General features: G+C 41.1%; 1 protein-coding gene across 2 annotated transcripts in view; it reads left to right on the top strand.

Moving 5' to 3' along the window:
- The window catches only part of gramd4a (GRAM domain containing 4a), a 48,187-nt gene that overhangs the window by 9,105 nt on the left and 11,097 nt on the right, over positions 1–27,985 (top strand). The window contains exons 3-12 of one of the 2 annotated variants that reach the window (XM_054624762.1): positions 5,200–5,320; positions 21,577–21,697; positions 23,374–23,435; positions 25,091–25,226; positions 25,778–25,803; positions 26,171–26,262; positions 26,773–26,864; positions 27,526–27,574; positions 27,692–27,763; positions 27,852–27,895. In XM_054624762.1, the coding sequence (XP_054480737.1) occupies positions 5,200–5,320; positions 21,577–21,697; positions 23,374–23,435; positions 25,091–25,226; positions 25,778–25,803; positions 26,171–26,262; positions 26,773–26,864; positions 27,526–27,574; positions 27,692–27,763; positions 27,852–27,895 (815 nt within the window). Of the gene's footprint in view, positions 1–5,199; positions 5,321–21,576; positions 21,698–23,373; positions 23,436–25,087; positions 25,227–25,777; positions 25,804–26,170; positions 26,263–26,772; positions 26,865–27,525; positions 27,575–27,691; positions 27,764–27,851; positions 27,896–27,985 lie in introns of both variants that reach the window. The other variant, XM_054624761.1, reaches the window with a different exon arrangement.

Genomic DNA, 27,985 nt, shown 5'->3' with positions numbered 1-27,985 from the left:
TTTATTACGTCATATGTTAAAAAGAAGACAGAGTGTGCCCTTGGGCTGCATGCACTGAGACTTTATGACAAACCAGCCGGTGTCGTACATACTAAACAGGCAGAATGTCACTGGGCAGATGGTGTTCAGTCACTGAACACTCAACCTCAATGTCCTCTCTTTACTTTTCCTGCTGGATCAGGTGGCTTCCTCACTGCATTTGTCATGGTTTGTGTCATCTTCATTCATTACATCTAAAGTACATTTTGAAATCAGGCAGGTAAGATAACATGATGCAGGTCAAGAGATCGGAATAATCCGTTATATCAATGCCTAGACTTTTAACTTTTAAACGGATACTAAACTCAGTATTGTTGACGTAATTCCTATAAAAGTACAGATTCCTGTTAAATCAATGTGAAGGGATGGGTTTGGAAAGGGGAGAGGGAGGTAGAGAGGTTTATTTTGTATGGTGTGTGTGTGAATTCTTTTTTAAACATAACTAAATATGTTAAGTAAATAACAAAGTTGACTTACTTTTTTACAACTGAAATTATAATTTTTTTATTACAGAGATTAAATTCCAGAAAAAGGTACAATTGGGTACTGTCATGGGTTCAAATGTAAAAGATAACCAACCCTATATATAACCCTAAACAAAGATGATTTTAAATAGCATTAGATGCATTAAGAGTCTCTCAAAGTCTCAAAAAAACGACACTGTTATGTATTTAAAATTATGATTAGGAGCCACTTAAACAACCATCAGTGCAGAACAGCTCTTCAGTTTGCCGCTCCATGCGGGAGTCCGTACTCTCAGCAGAGGGTCAGGAATGTTTGAACCTGTCATCTCATCCTCGGGATTTAAAATCTAGTCTCTCATCTCTTGCAGTTTCATAGTAAAAGCTAAAGATCAACTCTAAAATGCCAAAAAAAATCCCCAAAACAATCCACAGTTCGGAAAAGTAATCTCGCCACCGAAATGTAAGTGCAAGTCAAAACCGCAAGTTGTTTTCTATGGTTTTGACTTCCATCCATCACAGAATTAATGAGGTGTAGCTTTATTTTGCCTACTATCTGCATGAGAAGCTGTGGATTACGCCCTCAGAGCTGATGCTGCTGCAGAAGATTGTGGTTGTCTTTACCGACTTGTTGTTTTATTAAGCTGTTTCATTTTTTATTTTTTTTCTCCTGGTCCACTGTCGGCAACGAACTTTGGTTTCTTCTCTGAGAGTTTGTGTATGTTCACCAATTACAAAAGTCAGACAATCACAGGGTTAACAGGAAATCAGGTTGGGTAATGGTAGAAGTGAAAGTAGATCAGGCAGTTCAGATAATGTCTTCCAAGTAGAGTAAAACCGCAGTATCCTTTCCCCCTAAGAGCATTTTCTACAAGCAGCAGAGGACTTATCATTACCTCTGCTAGCTCAATATATATGTATATGTATGTATTTGTTTTTAATTACATACATACATACATACATACATACATACATACATACATACATACATACATACATACAAGTACTGGTACACCCATTTGGTCTGTCAGTGTCCATTGTGTAAACATTTTCTTTGACAGCCCAGATTTATTTGTTAATTGTTAAATATTGGACATGGGTGATTAAATTTCACCACCAGCCTGCTGGACCAACAATCTGCCCAACATGGAGGAGTCTCGTGTGATATGTGTGTTTACGAGCAGAACAAGTCGCTGAAACCAAACCTTCTGTATTTTCCTTCCTACTGTGAGACATATTGAGCCTCATGAGAAAAGTTGCGGGCTTAAAAAGCACACACCTTTTCAAAACATAGAAGAAAGTTGTTTTAAAAAAAAAAAAAAAAAAAAAGTATGTGAGGTCCCTGGAGCTGTTCTCTTGGAACAACCAGACATTTCTGTGTCAGTCCTGTACTAAGGCAACCATATAACCCATGGAAAGTGTCTTTCTAAAGGCTGAGCGCAGAGAGAGGAAGAATGTCTCACTTCACTGTCTCCACACAGAGAGGCCAAGTTCATCAGGCTCGGTGGAGAGAAGCAGAAATGAGAAGACAATGAAAGATGTATAATAGAACTACAGCAGGGAACTGATGACATTAAGAAGAGAGGTGCAGAGCTGGGTCCGCGATGGTCCAAGTATGGAAACTGGGTCTTGACTAGTTGAGCCACAACTCTAGTCAGGGGAGAGACGGTTCCGCTGTGTGATACTTTAAAGTCTGGACCTGACACAGCACATCCCAAACTTATCCGCTCGGAGACGGGGAGTAGTCTAACTCATGGAGACACTAAGAAATCAGAGAGATTCTTGACTGATGGATTGATGAAATTCTACCATGAGGTTCAGGTTAAAGGTAGTCTGGGTTTGGGCAATAATGAATTCCCCTACTGACGGTATTGCTTTATGGAAAACAACGATATGGAAAACCTGAAGAGCGAGAGATGCACATAGATAAAGTTATCTATGGACCTGAGAAGCATAAGTTGGAACACCCATTTATGACCTGCAGTATGCACTATTTTATACAAAGGCAGACTTACATTCTTTTTGCTAACGATAGCGGACATCTTTCCTGCTGTGGTTGGGGCTTCATGGGTTATTATTAGGGCTGTGCCGAATAGTTAGATACTTCATTCATAACGTTGACATTTGTATGATGATTATTATTATTATTATTATTATTATTATTATTATTATTATTATTATTATTATTATTATTATTATTATTATTATCATGAAAAACTAAAAGACAGATTGTGTGCAGCAGTCCACCAACTTCCACCCTCTCTCCCTCCCTCTTTCTCACACACACACACACACACACACACACACACACACACACACACACACACACACACACACACACACACACACACACACACACACACAATTATCTCAGTACAAAAGCGATGGATGTCATCATTTCCAAAATGTTTTTTCATGTATCAAAATATTTTGCTTCAATCCATATTTGTTGCCGTTTGGCCTTTCAAAAACTGCTTTCTCACTGCGGTCAAAAACTGTATTAACAGGGTGGTCTAGCATTTCCTTTATATTCAACAAAATCAGACGGATGCTTGTATGTTGTTGCTTTTATTGATTTGCTACAACAGTAATCCCCCCATGAAGCATAGATAGCTAAGAGAGAGACACTAAGTTTAATGCAATATTCATAACAGATGTTGCATAATTGAATATTGTGGCCATGTGAGGACCATTACCCTGGCCAACCAATTTTGTATCGAATATTAATCTTGTCATATCATGCATATATATAATTCATAAATTTAAAAAGCAAGGATGAGTACAAACTGATAATTGGTGAAACATTTCAGATTATGTTTTCAGTACTTTTCCATACACATTGCTGTGTGTGTGTAAATGTAGAATTTAGTGAAATATACTCACATGTCATGCTCTGTTGAAGACATCTGTATCTTTTTTTTTTTGTGTTTGTTACTTTTGGCGTGGGCGTTCCATTGCAGTTCATCTAGTTAAAAATGACAGAAAGAAAACCGTGGTTGCTGATTGTGGCTCATTTGCAATTAAGATTCATAATACAATAGAGAAAATGTGCGTTGGCGATATCCATTCACCTCTATTGTCCACCAGGCAAACAGAGATGATTAGTCTTACATTTAGAATCAGTTCTGCACAGTTCTGCTTATGTCCACCTTGAACAGAAATGAACAGCTACATGATGGAAAGGCAAGAAGCGGGTGGGAAGCAATGAATATCACAACGTTAAAGTCTGTGAGAGTATTTTAACGAAGATAATTTGCAGTTTTACAGCAGGACACGGTGAGATTCCTATGCTCACATCAGCCACAGACATGAGAGAGGGACATGGGGAACACAATAATTAATCAGCCCATAATCGTCCAGGGTGACGTCAGGGTTTGACCTACTTTTAATAACCAGGAGGTACTGACGGACAGTTGACGACTGCTCTAAACGACACGAAGGTGCGCTTGTGATATGAACCATCCCTGGACCAAACCTTTAGCGATTTGCATTTTGAAAAAAAAACAAAAAACAAAAAACAAAGCTGACAAAATTCAAACGAAAGAGCATCGCAGCCGAGAGCTCGTAACGCTCTCCCGCCATCCGCTCCTTTCATCTCCTCCATGTCCCCCCCGTGTCTTTGTGTCTCGGCTGCTTTCGCTCCTTTTACCCTCCTGTCTCCATGTCATTCTCTCACACCCTCCTGCTCTTTCGGTTTCTCTCCTTCGGTCAACAACCTTTTTCCCTCTCCGTGACACACTTCCAGGAGAGGCTTTCATTTGTTTTCTCTGAGGTGCTTCTTTATACCGAGACACACTCTCTCCATCTCTGTCTCGATGTCTCCCCACCAGCTTATCTTGTTAGGCTTTGGCTCTCTTCCAAAGCACATTTTTTCAGGTCAATGTCAGTTTTCTGCTATTGCTCTCTCTCTCTCTCTCCCTCTCTCTCTCTCTCTCTCTCTCTCTCGCTCTCTCGCGCTCTGTCTTTGCAGAGAGAACATCAGCTAAAGACATTGCGGTGTGTCTACGCAGGCACACACAAACCATGCTGGTTGCTGTCGGGGAGAAGCTGCTGCAGCGTTAGTGTGTGTGTGTGTGTGTGTGTGTGTGTGTGTGTGTGTGTGTGTGTGGCAGGAGTCTTTTAAAGGACCCTTGCGGTAGTCGAGCAGCGATTCTCCACCTGCAGTGCTCGTCATCCGCAAGCTCAGCCATCTCTCCCCTCCTCTCGCTCTTTCCTTTCCTCTACCTCTATCAAACACTCCCCCACTTTTTTTCCTCACTCTGTCTCTCATTCTTCTCCTCTCTCACACTGTCTTCCCCTCTCAATCGTTGTCATTGCCTCGGTCCTCCTACACACATGTTGTGTGTGTCAGGGCTGAAGCCCTTAGTCATACGGGTGTGTGAGTCATCATTGCTGCCGTAGTCAGAAGAGGGGGATTCTCCTCTTTTCCGCCTTACGCATCCTATCCCGCTCCAGCTGGACTTAAACCGGGAGAGGAAACGTTAGCGTGAGTCATGGCGCCATGCTAATCTGTGTGCATGTGTGTGTAATCATATAAGATATATGTCTGCTTGTATGTATTTTGTTGTCAAGTCATTCTAAAACCATGCTAAAAACAACTATTCTTCTTTTTTTTTTTTTTTTTTTATGAATGTGAATGTTTGTATGGGCGTGTGTGTGCGTGTCCGTGTGTGTGTGTGTGTGTGTGTGTGTGACACAGGCAGGTTCGGGGTCTCCCACCATGGCAGTGGCCATCCAGGACTTCCAGAGGTCGGAGTCAGACCGACTCAATGAAGTGAAAGGTCACCTGGAAATTGCCTTATTGGAGAAACATTTCCTACGTGAGTGCGCACACACACACACACACACACACACACACACACACACACACACACACACACACACACACACACACACACACACACACACACACACACACATGGCAACACCAGGCCACGAGCAAACTACAGTTTCTGACACTTTCTGGTCTTTTTAGAGCTACTCACTCAAATGGCACAAATCGTACAGATCATAAAATGTCAAATACAAGAATTTGTCTTAGGCAATGTTGTTGGGTATATAGACAAAACATTTAGCTGGCAGTTCATGGGTTTATGTTATCCCAGTGAAAAGTATCAAATAACTCTCTGTGTCCTGGAACAAGGACAACAGGAAGAATAGACAGAACTATTGTGTACACCTTTGAAAAGTCCTGTGTTTGTGGCATTTAGCTCATGGTTATAGAGTATATGTGGGCGGTGATGTTGTCTGCAGCATCAAGAGCAGAGAAACAACAGATTTAGGAAAATGTGTGAGTTCACCGTGGTGACTTTGTGTTGTGGAGATTCTCCCTCTGTCTACAGTTTATCTACACTGCCTTTCCTACAGTTTGTGATTGTTTACTAGTGGTGACTTTAGCAGGAAGCGTCCTCTATTTGATGAGAGGCTCTGGGTTTAGCTGAGCTGTAGCTAAAAGCTCTCCTCCACACTGTTAGCACTGCTGGCCACTTACTGCTGTCTCATCAATTTACTGTAACAATGAACACGCTCTTAGTTGATTCTTTGAGAGGAATGCACTTACAGCTTTTAATGACATCTATCTCTTGTGCCTACTGAGGTTGAATGCATTCATCGTAGGTCGCTCTGGGGAAAAGTGTCTGGCAAACGAGTGTGATGCAATGTATCTCTTACAGTAGATCTTGAAACTGAAAGCATCTTGTGATGCCAGCCTGCTTTGTAGTTTCAGTCTCACAGGGTGTTGGTCTTGTGCATTGCTCTCAGTTGCTGTGTGCAACTTCACTCTTAAAGACTGGCAGTCCAGCATAACCCTGATTTGTTATGCTTATTACATGAAGCAGTAATGGGTTGCTCAACTCGACTTGAAAGCTAAAGTAATTACCAATTGCATCTGAAAGCATTTGGCTCCACTGCTTCTTCTAATGTTATTATTCATTTCAGTGAGCTGAGCAGCCTGCTCTCTTTAATAGCAAACTTGTCTCTAGTTTCACAGAAGCAAGTTAACTTCAAATGATGATGGGGAAACAAATCAGCCTGCACGGTTAAATAGACGATTATGATTAGTATTTAGCTGATATTTAGAATGGACAGTGACCGCAGTTACAGCTTGTATGTCTGTATGCAGCCCTGAAATTACACTGGAAGCATAATGGAAGCAAGCAGCTGCTGAGCTAATGTTAATCAATTTACCATGCAACACCAGAGAAGCACTGTGAGGTGGGGCGTCCATGAACCGGGCCGTGTATCCTCAGTTACCCTATAAATCCGTCTCTTCATTCAATTGTTATTCATACCAGCCATAACTTTGCGACCTACAGTGTATAAAATGATTTAAGTGTTGATATCAAGTCACAGGCCACATCATAAAACACCAAAAACAAAAAAAAAACTATCTGCTACACTATCCCAAGTTTTTGGTTTTACAGTCTGCAACTTCACTATTTTTTTATTGGCTCTCACTGCATGATGTTAATTTAGTAAATCCTGGTCCCATTTAGAGTAAAATGTATGATAAAGAGGGGTCTGCTTTTAGGACATTACTACCAGGTCGCTACTACAGCATTGTTCAGTTTTGACAGTTGTCCTCATATTGCTTTATCCCTTTCATAGTGTTTTTTTTCTAACCTTTTTAGTCACCTAAAAAATGTCTTTGTTCAGTTGTACTTAGCTCCACCTTCTCGTGTAACTTCTGGTTGAAAAAAGCCAAGATGGAGGCGTCCAAAATGCCGAACTCAAGTTCTAAAAATGTTACGCCAAATACCAATTTCGTGATGTCACATTGACTTCGTCCACTTTTTATTTACAGTCTGCGGTTGATACCAAAATGGAGCTAAGAGAAGATCATTATTGACCTTTATTTGGTGGACACAAACAGGACTCCAAATACTAACAATATGTCCGAATAAGGTTTTTTAAACATGCAACGACAGTTTAGGGCTGTCACTTTTTAACAACAACCAACAGTTGTTAACAGTTATTGTTAAGTTTGTTGTAGATGTAGCTTCACTGGATTTCTGCTCGCTCTCATGGTGCAGTGTCCCCTGGTGAAACGCTGATGGACCTTAAATGATCTCCTGCTTTTCCAGTGTAGTTTTAGCGGTAGATAAATATAGACATAGAAGTTCTTTGCTGCATGTATAGCAGTTTGCAGTTATGGCTATACTGTTTATCCGTATACTGTAGTTCCAAAGAACAAAGCCCGGGGGATGAGTGAATGCCTGATGCGATACAAACTGTATGATGATGAGTCCACCCACTCAACACACACACAAGCTTGTCCAACCCAGTAACCGATGAGGGGTACAGGTTGTCCTGTACAGCAGCATGATGACAGTCCCGCGGTACGTAATGGATTGTGAAGTCCCCCCACCCTTCTTTGCCTTTCGACTATGTGTGTCTATTAGAGTGAGAGTGAGAGACAGGGAGAGAGAGTGTGAAAGAGAATACCTCAGGCTATGTCCTCTCCCATAATGCCTCTGCCTGAGCTAAAAGGGCTGGATTCATTGTCACACCGTCAGGATGCTTGCTCAATTCGCTCACCCTTCAAGGACCTTCCTACCTTCCTGTTTGGTCTTTCCTTTCCTCCCTCATTTTTTTTTTTTCCTCCCCTCCTTCCTTTCTTTAAAAAAAAAAAAAAAAAAAAAATCCTTTGAGCTCTCTTTTGCCCTCCATCCCGCTGAGCTGCTCTTTCATACTCTGCCCGCCATCCCCTGCCCGTCTTTTATGGCGCTTTTGATTTCCCCTTTCCGTTCGTGCTTTCTCTGCGTCAGACACAGCAGCGCGATGTTCTGAGATTCTTCTGAGCCCCGACAAACCCACATGCTAGCACGTAAACACTCAAGCAGGTAAAACAGCTGTGTCATGTCATGAGCTCGAAGATTTCAAAACAGAGCTGTCATCTTAGCTCCACCTAAGATGGCAGCCACTTGGCATTTTGTAAGGGGACTCCGAAGGGGAGGAACCTTCATACATGTTGCCTCGTGGTGTTGATTGGAAAGGGCAGTAGTACCTCTGGGTAATGATTTTTCTTCTAACATTCCCCCTTTGCTTTATGTTTTTGTTCCCTGTGGTCTTGTAGCATTCTGCTGCTTTCCTTTTCCTCTTTCACTCTCTGGTTATCCATTGCTCTCATGACTCTCGTCCAATCTCTGGACGATGTAATCGTACGGCGGGGAACACTGAAGCGCGACAATCCATTAGCACCTAATGGAGTCCTGAGCTCCAATGCCCTGTACTCTTTTCTATTTCTACTATTTTCCTTTGCACCTTACTCTGTTTTCCTGTGCTACATGCAGCCACCATACGCTAAGCAATGGACTTCTGAGTGTATGTGATTGCTTGCACAGTATAGCCCGCTATAGAAAGACCTACTTAAGTGTGCATTCGTCATATTCTCAGTTACGTGGTGAGAACCGATGATTACAGACTGGTATGCTCATATACAGTTTGTCGTCAGTGAAAGCTAATGAGATTAGTGAGGGTGAAACAAAAGATTCCTTTCAGCAAGACATTATGGGTTTATGTGTTGTGTAAGGGCTTTTCTGGTGCATAATATAGGAAAACAACACAACATACTGTCAGAAGACCAGCTATTGGTTGCACATTGAAGGGATCTTGATTTTAGAAATGCAATGACTTAGAGTTATGATCCTGGTTTATTTAGCGATACTGATGGAAGTACTTAGTTAGGGACGGGAATCAGCAGGGACCTCCCGATACGATACTATCACGATACTTAGGTGGCGATTCGATATGTATTGCGATTCTGTGGGTATTGTGATTCGATATTACGATTTCTTGCGATTTCTTTTGGTTATTTTTTTAAAAACACTGGACCATGGAAAACAGTTGAATCATACCTTCAAATACAACACAGTCAAATTCACTTAGAGCTTTCCAAGTTTTATTTCACGTTTTAATTCCTAAATCTTAACATTAACTTAATGACTGCAGGGCAGCCAATAGAGAAAATAAATAAAAATGTGCCCTATTATTGTATAGCCCCTGTCAACTGCACACAAACTGACAGATTAAGAAATGTATGCCACTTAGGCTACTTTTAAACAATAAATAAAAGGTCAATTAAATAGAATGAATAAAAGTTTACTTAAAATATAAACTTTGAAATAAACAAAAAGTAGGCTATGCATTTTTACCTATTTTCTGACCTGCTGGGGAGCTTACTGAAACATGTATCCAGCGTTCGTTGTTTGCTGCTAACCGGTTTGTCTTCCTCCGCCGTTTTGTCTGATAACTCAGGATGGTGTCGAGTGATATGGGCACGTATGTTGGTCGTATTACCACAATACTTTATCTTTCCGTGGCATAGTTTGCAGACAGCATTGCTCATGTCTAACTCATTTTTTCCTCGTAAATTATGAAAGCCAAAGTTCTTCCAGACGTGCGATTTAAACTGTTGAGGTGCAGCATGAATCTCGGGACTAACGTCTGACATGTTTGCTGTCCAACATGTCAGCCTTTGTATTCCTACCTAGCTACCACGTGTGAAGCTGCGCTTCTAGCCGGAAGGAAATCATGAACGAATAGATTGCATTGCGCCATCTGTAGGATTATAAGCGGCAACGTTTTTTTCCGCCTTGAATAAAATAATTAAAAGTAGGCTACAGACAAAATATCGATTTGGGAGGCAGCGTGGCGATTTAAAAATCGTCACACACAAGAATTGCGATTCGTAACTGAATCGATTTTTTTTATTTTTTTTTTCATCCCTATACTTAGTGCAGTTTGACACTACAGCTCCCAGAATTCTAGGGGCAGGAAACACCTTTGACTACTTTGTCTGAGAATCTACAAAAGAACAACTGCTATATATTTTTTTCAAGACAGCCAAGCAAATTCACATTGTTTTTAAAAGGAAGTCAGTCAATAAGTTACCTTTTTCCATCAAGCCATGACCAGGCCCACGTACGATCTGATTTCAAACAAGTATTTTCCAAACCACATCACAGTAAAATGAGTCTCCTTGCTGAGGAGTTGTAGGTGTTCAGTCTGTCGCCTGCAACTCTTTATCTGACAGCTCACTGTGGCTGCCTGGCGTTGTTCCATTAAAGTGACCAGCTGTCAAAGAAAGGTGAAAATCTTGTTTTTGTAGTGTTGATGGCTATGAATGCTTCACAATAAATGCCACCCAATGTTTCGCCAGTTGTAAAGCATTTCATGTGAAGCAACAACAGTATGAAAGGTTTGCTTTGCATTGACAGTAACTTAATAAAGCTGTAGATGGTTAAACAGTTAAACAGTTAAACAGGATTACATGCATCATCTGCTGTAAAAATGAGCTTTGTCAATATTAAAAAACAACTATTTGGAGAACTCAATCATTCATAGTTAATATTAAAGACTCATTTCATAATTGAATGTCACCGTTTTTAAGAGCCGGCACATCTTGCTTGTTAATTTTAAGTCGCTCTAGATGAGACCATTATTTCGCCAGAAATATGAATTAGTTCCACTAATCTTCTCGTCTCCCCAGGGCAAATTTTATCACAGTTCAGTTTATAGTTCACTGTGTTTTGTTGTTTTTTCCACTGAGAAGATAAGAACAGTTCCCAAAGAAAAAAAGGGCATTAATGGCATGATAGGAAACTGTAACTAAGAATCATTCAAAACCTTGAAGTATGTGGTGGTTTGTGTTTTTTTTTTTTCCTCTAATGCATCAGGAATTAAACCAAGAAATAATTTGGGCTTCTTGGATCTCTTTCACACTCGGAGTGAACTGAGCATAGGCGTATTCTCTCTCCCTCCCTCTCTCTCGCGCCGATGTGTTTCCCTCCCTGCTGCTTAAAATAAAGCCGGGGCCCACGCTGTATGCTAAAGCAAACACACAGCTGAAGTTGATTGTCTCCTTTCCTTCACAGGAGACATGAGTTTCCATTCCCGATGGTGTATGTGTGTGTGGATACAATGACCCATGCCTTTTTACCCTTGGCTTTTGTTGTGATTTACCAGTGCTATTCTTAGGGCACTTAATTGGTGAATTTGTAACCATGTTTCCGAACACGAGATCACATAAAAAGGAGGCTAACACGCACACGCGCACGCACACACATGCAGTGGAGGTTGGTGATGGCCTTCTGCTGTATTACGCTTGTGTTTCCTTAAATTTTCCTCTGTTTTCCTCTTCCTTTTCTCTCTCCTCTCAAGTTCGTCATTTAATCCCTTCCTTTCATCTTTTTTCCACTTTTATTTCTCTGTTCTCCTTATGTTTGTGTGTATGCACACACCCCCCACAACAGACTAATCAGATTAGTTTGAAGGGCCAGCAGTTTGCTCTCAATCATTTAATAAATGCCAAAATATGTGTATTCACCTCTTTCTATGTAGACCAAGTGAAGTGGTGCAAGTCTGTCTGTGTGGGTAAGCTTCAGTAATTCAACTAGGAGAGGTGGTTCACTCGCAATAAAAAAACAACAACATATTTGCACGTACCACTTTGCCCGTCAATAATGTGCTTTTTTTTGCTGCAAAGCTTTGAAAAATACATTTGTCTCCGCACAACAGTGTGTTTCAGAGACATTGTTGTGGTTACATGTGCAGGATAATCCACAGACCTAGAAAAGGACTGCGGATTATCCACACTAAGAATTATTCTGTGCTGGCTGCTTTTAACTGTGTTACAATAATTGGCACTACAGGTGTGCATCATAGTCGCTTCGAATCACGTCGGTGTTTTGCAAGCACTTTTTTATTGATATGTCAAAAGCTTATACAGCCAGTCTCACGGACAAATTCCCATCAGAAGTTCTCAGTTATCAGATAATTAGTCGGTCAACCAATCCTTCATTACACTCAAACTGGCTGCTTCATCTGCTGTTCTGCACAGCACTGAAAGGTTGAAGATTTATAACAGCAACAACAGTGGTTTGTTGCACAATGGAGATATAAATTATGCAAGTGTTTCACCATAAAACTGCGCTCCTACTGCGTGTGTGTGTGTTTGTCTAACATTGCAAATGTTGGAATATATGAATGTGTGTCATTTTATGTTTCTCCGCATACTTACAATAAGCACTCTGAGAACACAGTTGCCTTGAATGATAACCTTGCGATAGTTCTATGATTATTATAGTAAAAGATGTAAAAACAGAGGGATAAATCAGCTAGAATATGTCCCGTGGGTGACAGAGCTGAGCTGAACCGACCCTCCCACTGGTGATAAAATGGCAGAAGCTAGTGCCAGTGGAAATCACCTCGAGTAATTATATGGACAGAACTAATGTGCTCAGCTTTTATTGCTCCCTTTCTCCATCTCTGCTTAGTTCTCTCTTGCTTTTATTCGTATTCCCTTTCACTCCAGCCTCCAAACGTCACTGTCTTTCTTTGCCCTTATGTTCTCTCTGTGCTTTTCTCTTTTGCCTACTTTTTAACCTTGGCTTTTTTGATATCTCAAGCTCTTTATATCACTGTTTTTTTATATATTTTTTTGCATTACAAAAGCGCTGATTTTTAGTGTTGGCTGATAGAATATATGCAAGGTCGATGTTCATTCTGGACCTGGCAGGCTAAAGTGTGTATGTGTTTGTAGTCTTTCAATATTCTCTCATTGCTCTGAGTAATAAACAGGTCCTGCTGTCATTGGGTTTATTGGTTTTACTGCTACTAGTTCCATGGCATTTGAGAGAACTAGATGCGTGTGGTGTGTGCGTGTGCGTGTGCGTGTGTGCGTGTGCGTGCGTGTGTGTATCCTGTTTGAGGTCGCGTATTGAAGGTCACTGCGGGGGAACAGGCCAGGCTTTGTGCACTACAGTGACTCGCTGATCAATACAGTGTCCTAGCTGCTGTCCTACTTCACGCTGGGCAGAGAGGCACCACATAAAGGCTGCACAGACACAGACATGCACAATGCAGCAGCAGCACAACGATGATGAATTGCAGTAAGCCTGTAATGCATTGCGTTCTTCACAACACCATCCGGTACTCACCGGTATTGGCCAACCACCCGGAATAACAAATACGTCCCATTTGCGTACTTCAAACAGACATCAGGACAGGTCTCTGAAATATAATGGATATAAAAAAAATCCAGAGACCTAGTGTCAGTTTTTAATTCCCACAGTCAACCAACAGATGTGTCTTCTCTTATGTTGCCTGATTAGACCTCCTAGAGTACAGACTATAATTGATTGACAGCTCTTTCACTATTCCGTTAGCTTGGTTGCACCTGTTAGGGCGGGACGTGTACACCGGCATCATTATTGGTTCATTGAGTTTAGAAATGTCACGTAATTCCCTTCATAGTTCATTTCACAGTTTGTCTTGTCATTGCAGGAAAAGCACAGGTGTTCCCTATAATATTAACAATGGCTCAGATCTCTCCAGCTGTCAACTGACAGAAAGCCGTGACAGCGAGCCATCATACCCTGCTGTTGAATAGTCTCTTTTTAAAAAAAAAAATGTTTTCATTGGCAAGGTTCCTAACTGAGTGAAATGACCAGGAAGTATCTAAACGGCAGTCATTATAGGAGCTGGTTGAATTCTCAAATGCTAAGGAAAGGTGCTTAAATGCCTCCCTTCTTATTTCCTTTAGCATAGGATACACTGGACCATCCTTTATGAAAGGGAATTGGATAATTCTGTCCCACAATTCTCTGTAGCAACATCTAAAGCAACACAGCAGAATCACGGCGAGTGCAGTAAGATTCTCTCAGCAACGTTTTTGTTAATTTTCCTTAACATCTTTCTTAGACCACATGGCGTTTTTAATCGAGGTCCAGGAAAAGTGGTTAAGAAATCACATAGGATGTTATTTTTTTTGATTAATCGACCACAGCTCTGGGACCTGAAACCTCTAAATGGAATAAAGTAATAAATATAGTTGTATTATTCACACCTCTGCTAAGAGAAATTAGCCAGAGTATCTGAAAACACACGTTTGGTTGTGCAGTGCCTTTGAGCTACTTCGCTGGAATAACTGCTTTGCTAAAAAGCAAGCTCACTGAGTAAGAAAGTTCATTCCTCACCTTGGAAACGGTAGTTTAACAAAGAAACGCGCACAAAAAAACCACATCAAAAGCTCACTAACAACTCAAGTTTCTAAATGAACAGTAAATATGAAACTGAATGTTGTACGGTTACTATGGAATCAAAGTAAGCGTTCTGTTATTTATATATTAACACTAACACTTGATAAAGGAAATTGATATCACTCCTTGTAATGTGTGTTTATTGAATTGTAGAAACAACAGTACCAAAATCTGATATATACTTAATTAAATAGTTTCTGGGGTCACACTGAATCGTTGCAGCCCTGTAAATATATTGCTATGATTCAATATTATCTGCAGTTATTTTGTTTTGTTTTTCAGTTATCTGAGATAACACATACCAAACACCAAAAATGGCCTAGAAATTGCAACTTACACTGCTAGTACATGTCCCTTTTGAGTCCTTGTGTAGAATAGATCAGGATGACCGTGCTATGCAGTCCTGTATTTTGTCTTTGAAGACAAAACGGAACAAGCACACTCGTTAAAAGCTTATTAGGATATTCATTTAGAAGTAAAATATCTTCGAAAAGGATTTCAGTAATTGATGGGCGTATTGTGTGCCTTTTTTATTATCTGGTGAGATGGTATACAACAGGAAGTAATTGAAAAGTCTTGGTTTTATATTCTTGGAGATAATTATGCAAGTGATCGAGTGTTCTGCGGGCCTCATTACTGATTACTTGAACACACTGATGATGATTCATTCTCCTTCCAAGACAGCTGCGGGACATGCTGCGTGATAATGAATAACTCTTGCTCAGTGCCTGCTAAGGAGGCAGTCTTTTCTGTCATAGGTGAGCTCGGTACAACAGGAAATTAAGCCTTTGAGGCAGAATGGGCCTTGACAGCTCAGAAGCAGAGGTATCTGTAATTGGGACGTTTGAGTTGGTGAATAAGAATGTCATGTTGAATGGACCTGTAATTTATGAAACCTCGGCGTCTACACACAGCCAGTGCAGATGTCTCAGTTCCTCTCACTGTACTCTAGTCTGTGTACCAGTTGAGACATTTTTATTTATTCACGGCCTCATGAGTTTAGACGTGTGTGTACAACAGGCGGAGTACGTGCTCGATCTTTTGAGCTTAATGACTGACCTGATGAATAACAGCGAATGTAATATCTTCTAGCACATTGCAGTGTTGAGCTGAGGATATGTCCTTTGTTTTCTTTCTGTTGCCCTGAAAGCGCGTTGTTCCCAGAGCTCCCAGGCGCCTGCAGTCTTGACCAGATATCTATGACGTAATGAAATCTATTATCGCATTACTGTTCTCCAAACAAGCACATGCTGACACAACATTTGATTACGGAACATTGATTATCCAGATTATTTATATATTTAATATGTGAGCATGCACGAAAACACAGACAGTATCATAGACTTGCAGGCAAACTACTGCCTACACATTTTCAGTACAAAGAGTGTTGTTGTATAAGGGAGGACTGTAAAGTTTTTAGATATAGCATTTGAGTCAAAATAATGTTGTAGAGGGGGGGGGAAATGGGGAGATGAAATCTAGATCAGGTAGAGATATCGGGGTCGGAGTGGAAGGAGGCCACAGAGAGGAAAGCTGATTTTAAAAAGATACAAGATAAAATGCATATCTTGCTATTTGTTTGCTCCAAGTACAACCTGAACTACAGTAATAAACTATATCTAAAGAATCAAAAGCAAAATGTGAAAGAAAAGAGAAACTCTTTTAATCAAATCTGAATATCAATGCCTAATATTTGCTAAGTTGATACTATAATTCACTTAATTGACTTTTAGAGAGCCCAGATAACTGAAAGAACATGATGTCTCACTAAACATGATGTTGTTTTCTGTGTTCTACAGAGAGAATAGCTGTAAGATAAATCATGTATCAATATTGACAATATGGACACATGATAAAATACCAGGTCCAACTTAATACTGTTTTCTTTACTGTAACTGTCCTTTCTTATTTCCCTTGGTGTCTTGAATATTGTGCAAACATCTGCCGATTGGCTGGAGGCCACAGAGCTCAACCTTCCTTTCTGCTCAAATCAACCAGTGTTGTGGCAAACACTGTAGAGAATGGGAACAATAGGGAGGCCAATGTGAAGCAGCTGATTCTGCCTCTCTCTGTCTCTCTCTCTCTTTTCACTGAACCCCATGTGCCCCCACCTTCCTTATAATGAAAGGAGCCATTGTCTCTGGCCTGGATTGAACAACACACACAGTACTTTTCCTTTGAGGTCTTAAAAACTTTTGCCTGCTTGGACGATAAGCGATTCGTTCCACTTGCGTATTTACAGTACTCGTGCATACACTCACACAATTGCAGACTAATATGTACACGCACAAACCAAATCGCAACAAACGCATAACACACGGCAACACGTGTGTACACAACCACTCAAATCAAACCACACTGACAGCCCCAGCGGGTTCAGAAATCTCAGATTCCAGGCCCTCTTAGTCTGCTGGCCACCCAGCAAAGCCCCACCTCTCTCCACCTCAGCTGCCCCGCTTCTCTCTTTACCGGTTGCCTAACACACTCAGACCAGCTCCGATCACTGACCATCACTCTCAGGACAGTCTCTTGCGTCGCTGGTGACCGATTAGCACAGAGGAACGTGTCCTTTACCTCTGCTTTGTCTCTGGATGGGACATGAACACATGGAGCAATTACCCAAGTTGTCTGGTTCGGTGGGTTTTAAAGAGGTTTGAGGTCTTTAGGTGCCAGAGGGTGCTAAAGAAGCTGAACGGGACCTGGAGAACCTGTAGCCATGGCTGGATTTGAAGAAAGAGCCAAGGCGGCCACTCTGCCGTCCCGTTCGAGCACGAACGTCCCGGGGACTGGCCGGCTGCAGAGACGCATGGGTTTGTGCAAGATGGACGACTTCTCCCTTGACAGCTTTGAGCTGCTTTACAGTGGAGCTGTCGATAAGATCAAAAGCCACAAAAGTAACCTCAACCTCAGTAAGTTTGTCAGCTTCAAAATCCAGATTTCTTAACTATATTTCACTGAATAAGATGCTAAAACCTCTGTACATTAGCCAGCCTTGTAGAGTGTACAGAGGTGGTACAGTAGACGTCTTTTTCAACCTTGATCAATCTCAGAGAGATGTACAAAATCAGATATTTGATAACTTTGTGTCTATCGTAATATAAGTAAACGTAAACTAATGTAAGCTCATAAATCTCAGGATGTCAGGACTTTTTGTCTCCATTTTCTAGATGCGCTCTATCCTACTAGATTCATATTTGTCCACACAAATATGATCAACCTCAGTACGTTCAACCAAGTCAACCTAAGCAAGTTTTAAACACAAAATCATTTTCGTCCAACCAGAAATATACCATTGAGCTGAATCATGATCATAGAAACCGAGTCCACCTCAGCTGACCGTTAAAACCAGGCCACTGAGGATTTAGTCTGTGTCTAGCTGCTGGGTTCAAGAAAACATGGATAAAAACGTCCAATGCCCAACAAAATTGACACCCTGACGCAGAATGGTGGAAGTCTCTCATATGAGCCATGTTGGCTGATGAATACGCGTGGTACCACAGGTGCACCAAGGCTCCACCACATTTCCCACAACCTTTAATTTAGCTTTTGGTTCCAGTAAGGAACAAAGAAATGTTGCACAAAATATAGTATTTCAAGTTTTCCAAACATCTCACTAAAACCATCCACTTGACTGTAATCAACTTTTGCTTTTGTAAGATTGTCAACAACAGACTAGTAATTTATTCCATTTTGTCTGGATTTATTCAAAAAAACCCATTGCAATGTTATAATAATATCTAAAATCGCTCTGATATTTTCTCTTGAATACACCTTCACCATCTTCATCTTCTGACTTTAAACTTATCTGATACTAAATGTACTGTACTACACAAACCAAATAAGACTTTGCTTCAGTCGCCTCCTTCTATAGCAATTAACTACCGTCAACATCACTTGTATTTTCTGCTGCATTCTAATCTCTATTAGCATTTAATAATATGTGTAACTCTTATCAAACGTATGTTTTTTGGGCATTTTCTTCCGAAATATTACTGTTTCATGGAAAGCCTGCATGGGAGAGAAAGGTCGATGCTAATAAAAGTGACCTCCTGGCATGGCATTTAGCTTATCCTGTGTCTGTGTTACTGATAAATGGCCTAGTTACCAGCCTTCAGAATGGCCAAAGACACCCTGTGATATGGTAACCCAAGATGAAGATTTATATATAGATGACGGCAATCCAATTTTAGAAGCAGAGCGGGCGTGTTGACAGTATTATTAATATGCTATCTGATGGAAAGGGCCTCTGTGGGACAGGAAACCGATTGTACTCTCTCTGTATGTGTCCGACACACATAGCATATTGTGTCATGCTGTGCTGTGTCACACATCTATGGACCCTCGGAATGAGGCCTCTCTGTCTCTGGAGTTAGGAAGGAATCGGTCAGTTTGGAAGGAAGGAAACTATGGAGAGGAAAAGGGAGGAGAAAGGAGTCGTAGAGATGTGTTTACATAGAAATAATTGCATTAGGTGAAGGGAAGGAGTGACATACAGTATGGGGGGGCAGGAAATTGGTGGGAAAGGAAGGGAGTGACTGTTGTGAGGGTAAACGGTGAACAGGATAAGGGTCTTTATGGTATGGATAACTGCTAATGAGTGACAGTGGCATATTATTATCTTGTATTCACTATTTAGAGCAGCACTATATGTATGCTGTATTTAAAAATACAGTTACTGTATATGACAGTAATGGGACTACATTAGAAAATCATGTTAAACTTAAATGACATTATGCTGTGTGTGGTTTACTGACCGCATTGTTCTTAAATGTCAAGCAATTATTATAATGCTGCATTTTGGAATAAAGAACATTTCAAATGTTCAAACGTTTTTGTAGCCTGTAGACTGAAGTAACTGAACCTGCACCAATCAATATTTATATATTAACAATTGAGGAATTGATGATATGCAATGTAAAAGGAGTCGCTTGTAATGACGGACAAATAGAGAGTTATAGCGTCTTTAAGATCATTGTTTTGGTTTAATGGCCCACAACTTTACTGTTTTGGTTCGGTCATGCCACTTTTATCAACCTTGTTTCCATATGCAAAGGCAGCTGTTTTCAGCTGTGATACACCAAGCACCAAAGGAAAGTTAGCAGCCATCTGTTGAATATAGTGGAGCTTTAGCTGCTTAGTGGTGTCAGATAAGTCCTTCAGGAGTTGGTGTATACCAAAACAGAACTAAAAGACAAGTGAATATCAGAAATGCATGTTGCTCTGTGTCTGCCAGGTGTATAAACAGCCAATTGCTTGCAAACATGTTTGCCATATCAACTTTATAAGGTGAAAATATGTCTACGTAATGTTTACAGCTTATTGTGCTGCCAATGTGGCCATTTATTTGTCAAAGCATCTTTGAGAATATCACTGTCAGACTTTATTCCTTTCACTCTGTCATATCTTTGCAGGCGTACATTTTTTTTTTTGCCACAATACTTTGTGTTTGTGTTCCGTGCAGCATGAACCACCGATCTAGTTCTGCCTCCACTACCCAGGGTGCATTGCTGCTGCTGTTAGTAATTTGTCTAAGAGGTTTACAATTGACAGTGGAGAACCTGGCACAGGGCAACATAGCCAGTGCTAAGCTGCTTAGCAACCTTTGGCCGGCCTCTTGCTTACTCTTACACCTGCTCTGTGTGTCTTGTTTGCATGCATAAATACGGTACCATAAACACATTCCTATGTTAGCAGATAGGGAGTCAGGTTAAGTGAGCCTGCATAGGGGGAAATCCAGTGTATGTTTTCTGAGTAAGAGCACACAGTGTTGTTGCGGATGCTTTAGCTGCAGGAGGTGCTGCCGATGAATGTTTTATTAGCGTTAACGGGAAGAGATAAAGGATGAGTGAGTTATGAGATTAGGTGATGAGAAACTGGCAGCGTCATTCTTGAAATATGAATCCCCTACAGTCTGTGTGATGATATCAGGATGAATATTGGGGGGGGGCGGCAGCTGATATATTTTCCTTTTGCAGAGGGTGCATAACCCTGCTTTTATCACTTTTCCTCACTATCAGTTTGGTCCCTTTTGTAGAATAAGGATACTGCTGGTTCATGTAATGTTTCTTGTGTTTCAGGTATTGATCGAAGTGTTCTGCAGCAACGCTTGTATTTCTGTTATCAATATCATATGGTGTTGTCATGCAGCACAATGTCCTATAAATCCTCAGTATGAAGGTGTTTCCAATAGACCCTTTTCACGGTAGACGAAAGCAGCAAAAGCACAGTTGTAAATAATAACATTAATGATGGCTTCTTTCAGGTCAGCCAGTTCTAGGACTCTGGTATTTTTTTATGCATCCTCACTCACTGACTTAGCTTAGTGAAACACTTATTGGGATGGAGCAATTGTTAATGTTTATTATTTACACCTGTTTGCTGTGAAAAGGGGTCTGTTAAAGTGGCACCACAGCAGAGAGATCACAAAGGTGTCTGTGTTTTTCTATATATGTGGATGTCATTTTGTGTGTTCTGAGAAGGATCAAGTCTGTGCTTTTGTTTTGCTCCTCATTCTTTGGGTACATACATGAACGCAGGTATAGCCTCGCATTCATTTGTACCTCTGCAAGTGCACACACTTTTTACTGCTTCATCTCCTCCAATATTCATGTGTCCCCTTAGTCAGGGACAATAGACTGAGAGGAAACACCGCTGATGTTGCACCCCAAGCTTAGAAAGCCCTGATACCTGAAACCACTTGCAGCTAGGAGCTGATAGACAAGGTGGGGCCGGTGTGAAGGAGATGATGGAGTGGAGGCATTTTTTTTATGACTTCAAATTTGATTCCACTTAAAAAAAACTGTTCATAATTCGATAATATTTTTTTATAGATAAGATTATCTGTAGGTAGTGTATTTGAAATGCTGCATGAGATGTTCCACATAATGTTTTTGAATTATTACCTACTTTCATACTCCTACTAAACATGCAAACTTTTGTATGAGCCTGAATGTGCATGTGGAGCTCTTCGGGTCGAGTTGTTTACATATGAAAAATGTGTGATACTGATCTCCAGTGTTTTGTGTTGTGTTTTCCAGAGGAGGAGCTGCGGAAGCTCCGGGAAGAGACCAACGTGGACTCTCTGCGGCAGGAGCTGGACAGAGAGCGAAGCAAGAGGATAGACCTGGAGCAGAAGATGAACGAGGTGCTCAAGACCAGGTGAGACAAAAAAAGAGTGAGCTGAGTCCAGTGCGTGATGTGGGCGACAGGGGATGAGGACGGGGAAGTCATAACGAGGGAACGACAGGAAATGGTGACACTGTACTTTGCAACATTTTAGCTGAGCAGAGTTTATCATAGGTCAAGTTGTAAGCTGTGTGTGTGTGTGTGTGTGTGTGTGTGTGTGTGTGTGTGTGTGTGTGTGTGTGTGTGTGTGTGTGTGTGTGTGTGTGTGTGTGTGTGTGTGTGTGTGTGTGTGTGTGTGTGTGTGTGTGTGTGTGTGTGTGTGTGTGTGTGTGTGTGTGTGTGTGTGTGTCGGTCTTAGTGCTACCCAAAGTTTTGATTATAAATAGAGGCCTCAGCAGCTTGGTAGGCGGAGAATTCCATGATACGGTGTGTGTGTTGAGGGAGATGGTAAGAGAGAAAAAACAGAAACGAGTCATGCACCTCTCTGTGTCGCCAAGTACACACTGTGACACAGTAGCCATGCTGGTGTCAGGGAAAGCCTGCGCCTCTTGGCACCCAGTGAGCCACCCTTAAACCCAGGGTGTGTATGTACGGCTCTTGAGTGTGTGATCAGATGACGCGTCTGCGCCTGCCAATGGGAAATTCCACTGGTGCTCTCCAAGTGATCTTATCACCAAAACAGGTAAACTAATGCACCATGAGCTGGGAGTTTTCTCTAGTTAATCCTTATCAGCAGTGTCCAGTGGAAAGAAGGAGGTGCTCCCTTTCTGTGGCTAGCATCCAAGTGTTCTTGAGCAAGGCAGTAGAGCTTGGTGGCCAACATTAAAACACTGTGGTTTCACTAGGAACATCAGGCGTGAATATACAGTGGTGTTAAATGTCATCTGTACAATATCTGTGCACTGCAACTTTTCAGACAGCATTTTCTTGGTTTAAAAGCGGGCAAGCTAATGAGCATCGCGGTGGGGCTAACAATTAGCCAATCAGCAAGTCAACTGTACATGCAACAATGTGTCTACAGACAAGCACCATTCAACAGACTTTTTCACAGAAACTAACCAGGAAATTATTAGGATATTAATAAACCCTCTAACATTTCTTTTTTGGGAAAGCATTTATTAGACATTAGCATGACATATGACTACCATTAAACTAAGCTAGCCAAGGCCAATAACTTCTTGGAATGCGGTTTCATCTTTTGAGGGTTTTTATTTTCTGCCTTTATGCCTATTTATTTATTTATTTATTTATGGCAGTACAACTGATCTTTCACATCTCTTTTTTTTCATTTTTTTCATGCTCTTTTTTTTTTTCTTTTTTTTCATTTACACATGCGTAGACTTGGCTTGGTTCAGATCAAATAGAAGGGTAAAACTAATGTTTGTACGGACTCAAGTGTATGTTTTCTTAGTCTCAGTGCAGGCTCTTTTTCTCACTCTTTGTTTTGATCATCCAAGAAATGTTCTGTTTTTGTTGGCACCAGTGATTTTACCAGTAAGATTATCGAATTTATTCAGGCAGATTGAGACTGAAATTGTTTCTCCTCACCCCTATGTGTCCATCAATCAATGCAACAACTCGCCACATATTTAAACATAAACTACCTATGACATGCCTGCAGTGGGACTCCGTTTATGGCAATAGAGAAATGAAACTAACACTTGACAAATCATTCCCCTTCTCTCCCTTTCTCTCCCCCTCCGCCTCAGGCTGGAGGACTCTCCGCCACAGCCTCCCCGGAAACAGCAGTCGCCCTCCAACAATGGAACAGGTAAGCCCCTTGAGGAAGAGACGGAGTGTGAGATGGAGAGAGAGGATGGGGTGAGTGGGAGTCCAGGAAATAAGTTGGGAAGGAAGATGTTGACGTCTTCCAAGCGCGTAGGAGTAAATCCAGAGGACTGTTTGTGCGTGTGCGCATGCGTGCAAGGGAGGCGGGGATGTAGGATGTGTGCGGTGGAGCGCTGCCGGAAGTGCTCACAGGTTATTGTAGGACATATTGTGGTTTGTGGTGGGTGCACAGCAACAGAAAAACACACTTACTCGGTGCTTCCTAGTGTGAATCGAGAGCAAGCAAGCATCAACAAATTGCATTATTAAAAACTATTCTACTAGGGACGTTAATTGATGTCATTACTGCATATCTGCAATGTCTGTGCCATAAGGATGTTTGCCGGGTGTGTTTTTAAAATACGTCAGCGAGGGAAGAGGGAAGCTCATCAATGCGGCAGTAGTCGGATAGTGTTTCTCAAATGTGTGTGTTTTGGTGTGTGTTGTGTCTAACAGCCGTGACAATAACATGCATAGTTTGAGTTCCGACCACCCAGTGAGGGACGGAGAGAGACAGAGTGGCTAATTATGGAAAATGGGTTATGATTGTAGATCACTTCATCTAGGGCAGACAGGCCTGTGCTCTAACTAGTGACGGAGGTGTGTGTGAGTGTCAGTGTGTTTCCAGGATGGATTAAGTGTGTGTGTGTGTGTGTGTGTGTGTGTGTGTGTGTGTGTGTGTGTGTGTGTGTGTGTGTGTGTGTGTGTGTGTGTGTGTGTGTGTGTGTGTGTGTGTGTGTGTGTGTGTGTGTGTGTGTGTGTGTGTGTGAGAAAGGACAGAGCGAGGGTGAGTTTAATCTGTTAGGTAAGAAGAGAGGATGAATAGAGTAATGTGGGCTGATGGGACTGTGGTAACTTTGTAAACTACAAACTGAAATGGCTTTAAAAATGGCACAAAAATAGTTAATAATAAATCTGTAGCAGAAAAATCCAGAAGAGCTTTCATTTTGCAGTAATGACATTATCTTTTACAAACGGTGTGTATTTACTCCCTCAGTGACACAGCTTCACATTCAAACAGTCCCTCAGAGTCACCAACGGTAGCTGCTCATCACAGCCACAATAAGTCAATTAGTGTACACTTATCAGTCACAGCAGAGCAGTTTAGAGTAATGTTCTTTGCTCAGGGACATCTTAGCAAATGACACACTCGTGGCCTCGCCTTTTGGAAATAATGCTGTAGATCAGAAGGTAGTAAGCTAGTTAGCCATGCATGCTAACGTTTACTGCTTATGGTACAACACAACATAGTTTGATCGGTTCCTTATACTTTTGCTTCTGCTTCTGCCCTCCAAACTCTTAAGATGCAACACATGCACAGCACTTCTACATATGGAGACACTCATGTATTGCTCTTACTTACAGTTGCTAAGGGTAGTCACTGTTTTGGGCAGAGTTTTAGCGAAAGAAAGCCAGACTTATGACTTTTGAGATAAATGTGGTTCATAGAACACATTATAGCACCACCTAGCCATCTTTTTATGTGAACACATTGCAGTTGAAGGGAATCCAAAACTGTGTGCCTTTTTGGTGCAACAACACAAGATGTAGGAAATTGCCTCAATTTGGTGAACTTCCCAAACCTGATGTTTTCAGCAGAAAAACAGCAGAAGGAGGTCTGGAGCTCGCGACTTCAGAAGTGGGTGTACGAGCGCTTCGGGGTTTACATCGAAGACTTCCGCTTCCAGCCGGAGGAAAGCACCGTGGAGGCCGAGGAACCGCTAAGTGCTAAAAGGTGGGTTAGAGCTGCTCTGGAATAGAACATGAAGTGTCCGTCCTCAGGTATTGATTCTCTGTTTGTTCAAAGAGATGTAAGTCAGACAGCTGGGGAGTACTGAGGGTATGCAGCCAAACAGTAGTTGTCTTAGATTGTGTCACATTAATCAGGATTAAGTATTGCTTTTTTTTTTACCTTGGATGTGCACTTTAGATAATAATGAAAATCAAACACTGGTGTATGCACCTTGGATATGTGCTACCAATGCACTGCTGCTGACTCACTGCTTTTTGAACTGTTACTTGCAGTTTGTTTGTTTGTTGCTAGACGAGATGTTTTCAAATCAGGTTTTAGAGGACGAATGAAGTTAGAAGCACTTTTCAAATTAATTTTCCTCTGCTCCCTCTTTCTCTCCTGCTTTATAAAGGCAAGTGAGTCATGCCAGGCTGAAGGCCAAAGTGTTCTCTACATGTGTCCTCTAGCACATAAAGCAGCTTTTTTTTCCCTTTGTGTGCTTATGTGATTAGAGCATCTGTGTGTTCTGACCTTCGCTGTTTTTTTCCTCCCAGGTTAACAGAAAACATGAGGCGACTCAGTGAGTACTCAAAACACACAATGAAAATACAAAACTATAATAAAAGCACCGTTCAAATACTGAAAATACTTTGCTCTTAGTACAACATTCATTTTCGAAGCAATCATTTTCTCTTCTGTGGCCACACAAGTGCAAGGAACTGACTTTTGTACATTATTGTCCATCACACACTTTCAGTGTAAAGTACAATTTGTTCACCCATAACAGTTTTTAAAGTAAGAAATGCCACTCATCTAGAAAAACTAAAAAACTAACTGTAAGCTCTAAAGATTCTTCATATTTTCAGTGCCTTGAATTGAGTATTGATAGGCCCTGGGTTTTTGTCCTTAACCACACTGAATACATCCATCTATTCCTATTTTTTTAGAGCGAGGAGCCAGACCCGTCACCAACTTCTTAAGGAACCTCTCCGCCTTATCTAATTGGCACTCCGTCTACACCTCAGCTATAGCCTTCATTGTGAGTGTGCGCCTTCATTTTCATAACTGCTAACACATTACTCCATTATGTTGACTTTACTGCTGCGTTGAGCAAGTTCTAAGCTTTTACAGACAAAAAAAAAGTGAGATCTATAAATTGACTGACGAACCCATTTGGTTGTACATGACGGTAAAATGAAATAAATGGGTAAGTAATTGCTGCTCCACAGTGACAGATTACAGTGGTTCTGCCAAGGATCGCAGAGATCTAATCAGAGCTTCATTAACGTCAGCAGTCTGTGAATACGCTAAATCATATTGTGGCCATACATGCCAGGGCCATCTCAGTATCTAGATGATCCCTCTCTAGTGTTGACATGTGGCTTTAATAGCGTATTCCTCCAGCATTATATTGACTTAAATCATCTTTATAGGGATTTTTATGTTCATCTCGTCATCATTTTTTCTTTCTCTTGTGCATAAAGCCACACAGAGATCATATAAGGCTTAGTAATTGTTGGGGATCTAATTCTGACCTTTTCCCCTGCAGATCTACATGAATGCTGCTTGGCATGGCTGGGCCATTCCCATGTTACTCTTCCTGGCTATCCTGCGCTTGTCCTTAAATTACCTCATCGCCAGGTAAAAAATGTTTTCTCTCCAGCAGAAAGACACAGATCATAGAGAAACTGCCATCGTGCCAGTGTTTTACTATAAGGTCACTATTCCTGCTGCCATGGCTAGTTTGAAAATGTTTTCAGCTTGCAGAGGGTTTACTGTGTGCTTTGTGAAATAAAACCCTGTTAAACTTACCTACTGAGGCCACAGCTGTGCTATTGGGGAACAGATGCACACTGCTGACCCCTTGTCACCATGTGAGCCTCATACAAACATGAATCTACTGCAGCAAATGTGTGTTGATGATAACAGGCAGATTTTTAAATCATGTCTGAGTTAATGATGATTATTGTTGTTGCTACAGGAGACTAATCCGTCATAGCAAACAAGGTTAACTCCTGTTTGTGCAGACAGCCTTATGTAAATGAAGGTCTATTAACATCAAAAAAATAATTTAAGTGGGGCATTTTGGTGATCACCATGAAATGAGGGCACATAAGTAGTAGTCAGACATCTGCCTGGACTTGGACTTTCAAACTGGGTCACCTGTTAAACTTAAAAGTGATGCAGGTTGTAGAGGTTTAGGAGAAGTTTGGTGGCCTGATTTAAATCAAAACATAACACTTAACACTTAATAACATTGCACATTATTCACAAATCTTTTTTCATTATCATCATCATCCAGAGGTTGGAGGATCCAGTGGAGCATTGTGCCTGAGGTCTTTGAACCCATGGTAAGCCGACCTCTCATTCCTGTTAAACTGCTTCCTGTTTCTGTGTCAGGAGGAAAACGTACGCATCAGTGGAGGTCAATGTGAAGTCGTATTAACTGTTGTCTTTGTTCTAAGCAGGAGCCTCCAAAGGAAGACTTGACTGTATCTGAGAAGTTCCAGCTTGTACTTGACGTTGCACAAAAAGCACAGGTACAACACAACTCTTGTTACTTCTCAAATCAGTTTACAAAGTTGGTGAACAGTTTTGATTAATTCAGTGCTTAAACTCTCCTTACAGAACCTGTTTGGTAAAATGGCAGATGTTTTGGAGAAGATTAAAAAGTAAGTTTAAAAATGTTTGTTTTTTTCTTAAATTCTTAGGTAAAGTCAAATAGTGTATAATTATTCTCACATAAACTTTTATTTTATGTC

Source organism: Anoplopoma fimbria, chromosome 23 (assembly GCF_027596085.1).
Source record: "Anoplopoma fimbria isolate UVic2021 breed Golden Eagle Sablefish chromosome 23, Afim_UVic_2022, whole genome shotgun sequence".
Classification (NCBI taxonomy): Eukaryota; Metazoa; Chordata; class Actinopteri; order Perciformes; family Anoplopomatidae; genus Anoplopoma; species Anoplopoma fimbria.
Note: the sequence above shows the minus strand (reverse complement) of the source record. Positions and strands in the feature narration are given on the sequence as shown.